This window comes from Thermoascus crustaceus (assembly GCF_041956765.1).
Source record: "Thermoascus crustaceus strain CBS 181.67 unplaced genomic scaffold VTN00scaffold_5, whole genome shotgun sequence".
Lineage (NCBI taxonomy): Eukaryota > Fungi > Ascomycota > Eurotiomycetes > Eurotiales > Thermoascaceae > Thermoascus > Thermoascus crustaceus.
The window spans coordinates 2,011,347-2,020,626 of NW_027192531.1; the positions used below are offsets into that span (position 1 = coordinate 2,011,347).

The following is a 9,280-nucleotide window of genomic DNA, read 5'->3' on the forward strand; positions in this document are numbered from 1 at the left end:
AAAAAGCAACGGGTCGACGAGGCTGCTTGATTGGCGTGTATGCGCGATCAGGGACGCCTTAGCGCTGCACCGTGCTACACCCGCGCAGCCAGACACGCTGGCCAACGCCGCCGCCAGGAAATAATCCTATTACGATCCAACCGTTGTTGGCTAGCAACAGGGTTATATGTACTCTTATCTGGGTGCTCTCCCAGCTACAGCTTCGGATAGGATAAGATGGCAAGGAAATAATAATTGGAAAGCAAGACAGCACAAATACGACGAACCTGCACTGTATGCGGCGCGGGATGAGGGGTGCTCAGAAATCAAAGCAATCTGCTTACAAATTCTCGTCCCGCCTGACTCCATATCCCGTTTCCGCCCGTCAGACGGGGAAATAATCCACTTCTAGGCAGCCTTTCGCCGTAAGCATAAAGTTGGACACCACCTTACGCTGACAACACAGTTGCAACGGGATGATTAATTCGAGCAAAAAAGTTTCCAGCCCGAATATTACACAAAGGCGCTGTGCGCAATAAAATTGCTGACAATAATTGCTCAAAAAGCGACTGAGTTCCGATTCGAATGCCACAAACAATCAGGATCGACATGCAATGGCACACGCGAGCTTCGTTAAAGAATCCCAACGCCTGACTCGACTTCATAGATGGCCGGGTATTTACATCATCTGCGTGATGCCTCCAGAACGCTCTTTTTTCCAGTTGACCCCCCAATGCGGCCGCCCTTAGTTGCTGCGACTGCCTCCCTTGGCAGCTCTAAGCTCGTCCATCTTAGCAACCCGCTTCTTGAACTCTTCATACTGGCACTTTTCATAGCTGTGTCTCTCATTCTGTAGCAATTGAAGGGATCATCAGCATGCGGACTCTGGGAAGACATGCCAATATTGGACCATACTTCACACTTCCACGGAAGGTAGTACTCTGCTTGGCGGCAACGGTTCAGTGGGATCAGGAGGTGTGCGCAGGAGTCTCTGTAAGCGAGAGGGAGACGAGCATCAGACATCTCCTGCCGGGAAGCAGCTGCAGTGATGGTCAACAACCGGTCGGATACATCCATACGTAGTACCTAGCCCCTTCTGCCTGGGCTCAATGGAAGAGAAAACATACTGGTGCCATCCGCAAGGCCAACAGCGCTCTTAACCGCCTCGACGACCGTCATCTTGGGTCTGAAATGTGGTGGAAGCAGAGGGATGATGGGGCGGCAGATTCCTCTCCACGGGGTACATCCTCCGAGGTGGTCGGGGTGGTCGGGGTAAGTCACGTGGACGGTGAGCCCCATCTTGGCAGGTTCGCGATCGGGACTAGCGCCGTTTTTCCACTTTACGCGGTCTCTCTTTGCCAGGCGCGTCTCGCTCTCTCCGCGATGCAAACCACCGCGTTGTCAAGCTGCTAGTGAGCACATCATGAGCCACCGTGGCTGAGATTTTCGCTCTACCCCCAGCTATATGTGCATGAGATGCTTCTGGTTCCTGCTTCTGAGTGACATATTGGTTTAGCTGAGCAAGGAGCCACACTGCCGCACCCTTCTTTGACGTTGCGTCTGCATCTCCATTCGGGAACCTACCTGGAACAAGGCGACTTACGGAGACGCACACAACATGGCGGGGGTCAACGACCCCAGGATATACTCTGCGACATACAGTAGTGTGAGTATCCTGTGTCTTATGTCTCCTGTCCCTTTGCGCCCTCTTCCTGCGCGGTTGATCTGACTCCCTTTCATCCATCTAGGTTCCTGTGTACGAATTCAAGGTCGACGGTGACCATGTTATGCGACGGAGGGCCGACGATTGGATCAATGCTACACACATTCTCAAGGTCGCTGGGTTTGACAAACCCGCAAGAACGCGCATCCTGGAGCGCGAGGTTCAAAAGGGCGTCCATGAAAAGGTGCAAGGTGGATATGGCAAGTATCAAGGTATACAGCACTCAAGATGGCTAGGTAATGGTTCCTGAGACTAAGTGTGCGACAGGGACCTGGATACCACTTCCCGATGGTCGTCTGCTCGCGGAACGGAACAATATCCTTGACAAATTGAGGCCAATCTTCGATTTTGTTCCTGGTGATCGCAGCCCCCCGCCGGCACCAAAGCATACAACAGCAGCGTCCAAACCAAAGCTCGCGAAGGTCCCCGCAGCATCTAAGAAGATACCACGTGATGACATGTCGTTCAATTCACTTAAGTCCCATAGAAGTATGGGACCCCCCAGCTTTCACCACGACCAGTACGACATGGGCGCTGGCTTTGATGACGATGAGTCTATCGAACAGGCGACACTCGAGTCTTCTTCGATGATGGCAGACGAAGAAATGATTCCAATGTCGCAGCACTCCAACTATTCGCGGAAACGCAAACGGAACATGAATGAGATGTCTGCCATGTCGATACGGGAACAGGAGCACATCATCTACGGGGACCAGCTTCTGGATTACTTTATGACAGTTGGAGATGCTCCAGAAGCAACCAGGATTCCACCACCGGAGCCTCCAGCGGACTTTCAGGTGGACCGTCCTATCGACGATCAGGGTAACACAGCACTGCACTGGGCTTGTGCAATGGGCGACTTGGAGATTGTGAGGGATCTTCTGCGTAGAGGGGCGAACTTACAGGCTCTTTCGGTACATGAAGAAACACCTCTCGTGCGAGCTGTCCTGTTTACAAACAACTACGAGAAGAGGACATTCCCCGCACTGGTGGATTTACTCCAGGATACAATCACTTTCAGGGATTGGTTCGGGGCTACCATCTTCCACCACATAGCGGAAACTACGAGGAGCAAGGGTAAATGGAGGAGCTCGAGATACTACATTGAAGTGCTGCTTGAGAAGCTGCGCAACATGTTTCCACAGAATGAGATTGAGCTGCTGCTCTCGTGTCAGGATTCGAACGGGGACACTTCTGCTTTAGTTGCCGCTCGAAACGGGGCTTTCCGCCTTGTGTCTTTGCTTACTCTTCACTGTCCCAATGCGGGAAATTTGGTGAATAAAAAGGGCGAGACTGCCAATGACCTCGTCCGACGAGCACAGCGCCCAGACAGAGATATTCCACCACCTCCCTCATCGGTAACTCAGGGCAACGATCCTCAGGATGTTGGAATGACTGGACCCAATAACTCAGACCACCATTCCTTCACTCTACCGCAGAACTCCTCTCCCGCTACCTCAGCCTTACTTGCTAAAATTGGCTCGGTAATGGAAGAAGCCAACCGAAAGCTCGCTATTGCCTACGGGAATACGAAGCTCAATCAACCAGGCTCCGATGACATAGCCAACCCACAGGGGCTGTACGAGCAATTGGAGTCTGATCGACAGAAAATCCAGAAGCAGTCGTTCGCGTTGTCATCGAAAGAAGACGAGAATGAGCCCATCGAGGCGCAGCTTAAACGATACGAGCAGGTCAAACAGAGCTATGAGTCCCTCCTCGAGCAAACTCAACATCATCGCCTTCTTGAGCGTTTCACAGCCGCTGCGTCTTCAGTAGCAGAGACCTCAGAACAATCCCCACCAAAGAGCCAAGAGGATCTTACCAAGCTTTACCAACTCGCACGGGAGTTGTCATTGGCTCAGAAGTCACGCTGTGCCGCGGTCAAAGACCTCATCCAACAGAGGGCCGATGCTGGTGTGAGTACAAAGTTTGATATGCATCGAAAGCTCGTGGCTCTGGCGACCGGTTTGAAAGAGGAAGAGCTCGATCCGATGGCTGCGGAGCTGGCAGAGACTCTGGAGTTTGACCGTATGAATGGGAAGGGATATGGATCTGATTCTCCAGAGCCGGAAAGCGAACGGCAAGTGCCAAACAACGAGTCTATGTCGATGTCCGCGCCGGGGCCAACAGTGCCTGTTGACGCTTAGACGTGGAGGCATCGCCGAGCCCGTACCTAACAACACCTATTCCAGTGCTATGTTACCGATGACTAAGTCTTATCTCCAATTATGCTTTCGATTTCTCTTATTTCCGATTCTACTGTACCTATTGCATTCCTCGGGCTTGTAACTTGCACGTTTCCCTCATCGGATATTGCAAGAATTTTCTTTCTGGGGCACGACTTTATTTCCATGCATCTGTCTCGACCATGGTTTGCAGTTTCTGGCATACGTCACGCACGTCTTCGCCGGTAGATACCCTTCTTTCCCGCATCAGCATCATGACCTCCCTTGCATAGTGTGCTTTTCTCGGCTCTCAGAGCAGTACAGTACTTCACCCACTGTACAGTTCTGTTGCCCTCTGCTGATGGAGGCAGACGAGAGTTGGACACAGATAGCGCACCTGAGTGGATGAGCGGTTTTTCTCAAATCTTCAAGCTTGTGTATGTATGTGTAACGCTTTCCTTCTGTCTTGCTGTTTATGTCCGTTGCATGAGCATTGTGTTTGTTACGCTCTCATCTCATCCATCCATGTTTTTTTCTTCGTGGTCAGAGCGGATGGAGATGTTTTCCTGGGGAAGGCTCTTGGACATAGGCAGGAGTTAACTGAATGGGATCGAATCGATCATGCATCCATTCTCAGAGCCTCAGTATCTTCGATATTTTCCTTCCCGGTAGTCAATGTCACGAGTTTTATTTTTCGGTGGTTTCATGCGGCAATGCATTTTCTCTCTCAGCACCAGCGATGTACAGTAGAAAAAAAAGCTACATAGTCCCTACATAATCGATGCATCGGCCCACTGGGTGCAGGGCTCATCGGCAACGTCACGTGTAGCGACTTGAAACAGCCACAGATTGGTAGTGAAACGAGAGAGGCATGACCATCAGGCAGTTAAGGTTGGACAGGAAGGGAAAGGGAAATGAAAGCTGGACAAATAGGAAAATAATTCAGCTCAGGGGGGTCAAAGATGGGAACTATTTTAAGAAATGGACGATTGTCGAACAGAACTAACAGCCCAGGGTGTACGGTCGAATAGTAATGCAGTAGCGCGTAACATGTTCAAGGCTGATAGATGAACGATCGTCGGGGCCTGACGATCCTTATTCTACCCAGGCACCTGTGCGGAGTTCCGAGGCCATGGAAGTGGCCAGTCACCATGTGGAACAGGGATGTTAAAATAGAAAAGATAACCGGTTGATAATGGGTAAAGGGTCCGGGATTGGATGTATCTACTTGGAGCCTTGTACTTCGTATCTGTGTGTCTTCTGCATTGGGGACAGACAGAGTGGCTCGAGACCGACGATGGTTGGCTGCTGCACGATAAGCTACTGCGTAAGCGCCGAGCAGGGTGAAGGTGGGAGGGATCGAGGGCATGGGATGTGTTTGTTGCATGTTTCTTCTATCAAGGACGGAGTAACGAGTGCTATCAGTGTGTATGGGATTTTGATGTTTTTTTTTTTTGGTTCTGAAAGGATAATAAAATAAAAGTGAATGGACAAGATCGATATTAGCTCTGTGGAAACGGTGACAGGGCCAGCGGTTCGCGGCGGTTCCTGAGCATACGGCGACGGATGGCCAGCAGCGCGGCCACGTCGGACGCACTAGGCGCTTGAGGTCATCGTGCGGCCCCTCGGTCGGCTCTCTTCTCCCTCCGCCAAGCGAGCCAGTCACCGCCCGCGTCTCACTTTCGGTTCACCTCTTCTTCCTCTCCTCTCCCCTTCTCTCTTGCTCCTCCAACCCTCCTCTCTCCTCCCCATCCATCGCCCGCGTTTTGCTGTCCATCCTCTTTACCTTCTTTTCCATCTGCACTCCTTCGTTCTCAGAAGCTATCTTCGTCTTCATCCCAACAGCTTTCCCCCCTTTAAAAGCCAAAAAATAGAAAAAAGATCCACCCCTGAAAAAAAGGTGCCGTCGCGTGTCTGTCCGTCTCGGGTCGAGTCGATCGATATTCTTACCCCGTCTTTTTCGTCGCGTCCTGAAACACCCGACCGGATACGCCCTCTCCCTTGCTGTTGGCCCGTCCGCCTTCTTCGCATAATCCATTTCGTCGTTGACTGCTAGACCACCTGTATCGATCTATCCCGTCCTCCCCTCCTCGTCGAGCCTTCTCTCGTCGCGTGCAGCATCCTTTCCGCGGTGGGATTGCAGAGCATCTCCCACGGCCTTTCCCGTCGGTCTCTTCGCGGCTGACGCTTCTCTCCTCCTTTGAGACGCATATGCTCGACGTCCGGTCGCGTCCCACGTCTTCTTAGCTTCCTTTCCGTGGATCCTGAGGCCGTCTTCATCGTCCTTGGGCCTCGTCCCCGTCTCTCTTCGTTGTACATCTTCATAATCACACCGTGTCCATCTGCTCCTCTCGAATCCAAATCCATTCACTTCTCGATACTATTTGATTTTCTTTTTGGTATGGTGGCTCCCCTGTCCCATTCACTGCATGGCACTCGCTAACGTCTTTGCCCCAGTAGGGCTTTCTCCTGTTTTACATTCGCCTCTTAGACCTTTCATCGATTAACCCATCTGTGTTGGCTGGCACCGGTGTTTATCATCGGTCTCCTTTCCTAATACCCTAATTCCTACTCCACGACGTTTTCTGTGGTTGACCACAAAACGTCTCTGTTGCCCCTCCGTAACGAACTCTTCGACTGGCCCAGCCTCCGTCCCTTAGGTCACGAAACCCATTTATCTGACCGGTCAGCATCTGCACATATTTGACCTCGACTTTCCTCCACGACCATGAGTATGGACGCTGGCGGTCTTGCTCAGATGACGTACAATTCCTCTTTCAACGGCGGTTCTCTTGGCGTTCCGGGTTCTTTCTCTTCTCGAGGAAAAGGTTCACACATTAAGCGTCTGAATGTTCCTCCCGCCTCTCAGATCTCCACCATCGATGAATCGCAGCAGTCCGTCAGTGTCTCGACTCCGCGGACCAGCCGTTCGCATCTTCTGGCCGGTTTGAGGACGGCTCCCAAGTCTGCCACCCTTCCACCGCAGCAGCGTGTTGGTTTGGATGGCAGCAGACATGCCATGCCTTCCAGCACATATGCCGACCGCGTCCCCCAGACCGCGACGGCAGCTACCTTTCCCCAGCACATGTACGGTACGAACTTGAACCAGAATTTGAACATGGGCATGAACTTCAACCGTCCCCTGTACTCCCTGCCGGAACAGGTGCTGGCGCCGCCCGCGGTCGATATGGGCGATGGGGACATGGATGAGAAGCTGTATGCGGAATTGATGTCGACCAATCTCTTTCTCGCTGCCCAGCAGCAGCGCCTGCAGCAGCAACTCATCAACGTGACCGCCGCTGCCCAGCAGTTTCAGAACTTGAATCTGGGACTGTCCACTGGCCAGCAGCAGTCCATGCCCGCCTCGCCCATGCCTAGCATGGGATTCTACCAGCAGCAACTCCAACATGGTCTGCAGCCCGTCGTCCAGCCGGTACCTGGCCAGCCAGGTCTCTACTCCGTTTACAACCCCATGACTGGTCAACAGAGCTTTGTTGTCGACAACAGCGTTCAGCAGGAGACTCGGGCGTACCAGGAGCATGTCCAGTCTCCAGTCACGCAAGCCCCAACCTTCCGTGCGGAAGTCTCTCCACCTCCGGAGTCGAGATCTTCTCCAGCCCAGTCATCGCGGCCAGTGTCTCCTCCAAAGGGCAGTCCTTCGCCTCCTCAGGATGTCGCGCCACTGCCGCCGCCTTCGGCTAACGCCTTCCGCCGTGGCCACAAGAAGAGTTCGTCCTTCAACCCTGGTCTCAGAACCAACACTGAGCTAGCTCGGATGGGTAATGGTGGCCCCAAGTCTGCGGGATTCCCTCAGACCCCGTCGACGGGAACCTTCGGACCAGGCCAGGGTCGTGCGGGAGAGCACCCGATCCGTCAGCCCCGTGGACCACCCGCGCTTGAGGAGCTCATGGCCAAGCCCACCTCCAAACACGAAGGAAGCAAGAACTTTGCGACCCGCCAGCGCCGCCGTGCGGTCCACAGCCTGGTTCGTGCTGGAATCGAGCGTCGCGGAGAGTCTCGGAGCTCTGGATACAATGGCAGTGGAGGCAGCAACACTCCGGCTAGCGAGACAGAGTTTGCTTTCTCTGTTTCTGATGGCGATGATGTTACTGTGCGCAGCAGCGGCAGCCTCTCCAGCAAGCCTAGCTTGGGAAGCCTCCGTGCTGCGGCCAGCGGGGTGATCGGATCCGAGAGGAAGGAGAAGGATCGATCTTCCCGGGAGCGTAACTCGATCAGCAGCGATGAGGGTAACGGTGTGGGAGTTTCTTCCCCCAAGGGCCCGCCTTCCGCGGCCGCCGTTGTCGCCGGCCAGAGAACGGTGTCTCAGGGTCCGGAAAGGCGCAAGACGCCTATGCTTGTTCTTTCCAGCGCTGAGAAGCGCAAGACCCCAATCATGTAATGCGAACGTTCTTTGATGCGATCTGATGGACACGTGTGAAACTCCCTTGCGGAGATCTTTCGTTTTGAAGAAACATTCCCTCCAGATTCCATTCTCTTTTTGCCGGTAGAGACCAGGATGTCATGTGATACCTGGGCCGCTTTACATTCAATTCTTACCCTCGTTTTTTCCATAGCGGTTGGCAATCTTGACTTGACTGCTCGAAAAAAACCGCATTGAGAGCCATGCAGCTCTAACGTGTCTGACGATGGACTTTTACCCTACGCGGGGAATTTTTGCTTGTTTTTCTACTGATCAAATTGTGACGAAAACATGAACTCGATTGTGAACCAGACTCAGAAGAATTATTGAATTGATCGATAGGACTGCTGATCCTGCACATGTGTCTTGAATGAGAACGGATGGTGGATAGTTGCCTTATTCTATTCGAAATAGGAGCCAGTGACTGCGTAGCAATACTACTATTATCCTGTGGTAAAGATAGCTTGTGTAAATGTCCTGTGTATCGCATATGGTTCTAATAAATAGTACAGTACAGTACCAAGTTCTTAATAATTGATATTTGTACGTGATGTTTCCTTTCACATGTCTCTTCTCTCGCACTTCATCACATGTCGGTAACTACCTGATAATAGACGCAGATCGAAGAGGAAACATGGAAAACAGAACAGAAACGGATCAAAGTCAAATAAATGATGGGGCGGGAGTAACATCGGAATGCATTGCATTCTTTCTTGCCTTGAGGTCCTGTCTAGCAGTAAAGTAAGTCTAAGTTAAGATGCCTAATCTAATATCAGGCTTGGTGGAAAAATCCTTGCTGGATTATGTACGTATGGACCGCGTGAACCATCTGTCATATTAACCATGGCTGTAATATCTGCAGGATCAGAGCAGAGCAACCACCACTGTGGTGGGAGCTGTTACAAGAACAAATGTAGAGAGAGAAGAGAGAGAGAGAGAGAGAGAGAGAGAGAGAGAGAGAAGAAGGAGGAGGGGAGGAGGGGAGGAGGAGAG

The 9,280-nt window shown here is 52.2% G+C and overlaps 3 protein-coding genes across 3 annotated transcripts; 2 read left to right on the forward strand and 1 right to left on the reverse strand.

Annotated features, from left to right (window-relative positions):
• Positions 1–724: 724 nt before the first annotated feature.
• VTN00DRAFT_8229 (uncharacterized protein) lies at positions 725–1,278 on the reverse strand (the record flags this gene model as incomplete). The annotated part of the gene is made up of 3 exons (XM_069435060.1): positions 725–829; positions 895–1,019; positions 1,107–1,278. 3 exons carry the CDS (start codon positions 1,276–1,278, stop codon positions 725–727), a joined length of 402 nt encoding a protein of 133 aa, XP_069286495.1.
• A 319-nt stretch (positions 1,279–1,597) lies between these two features.
• Positions 1,598–3,849, forward strand: VTN00DRAFT_8230 (uncharacterized protein; the record flags this gene model as incomplete). The annotated part of the gene is made up of 3 exons (XM_069435062.1): positions 1,598–1,645; positions 1,728–1,914; positions 1,970–3,849. 3 exons carry the CDS (start codon positions 1,598–1,600, stop codon positions 3,847–3,849), a joined length of 2,115 nt encoding a protein of 704 aa, XP_069286496.1.
• A 2,746-nt stretch (positions 3,850–6,595) lies between these two features.
• Positions 6,596–8,266, forward strand: VTN00DRAFT_8231 (uncharacterized protein; the record flags this gene model as incomplete). The annotated part of the gene is made up of 1 exon (XM_069435063.1): positions 6,596–8,266. The coding sequence occupies one exon, from the start codon at positions 6,596–6,598 to the stop codon at positions 8,264–8,266; it is 1,671 nt and encodes a 556-aa protein (XP_069286497.1).
• Between the last annotated feature and the right edge of the window lie 1,014 nt (positions 8,267–9,280).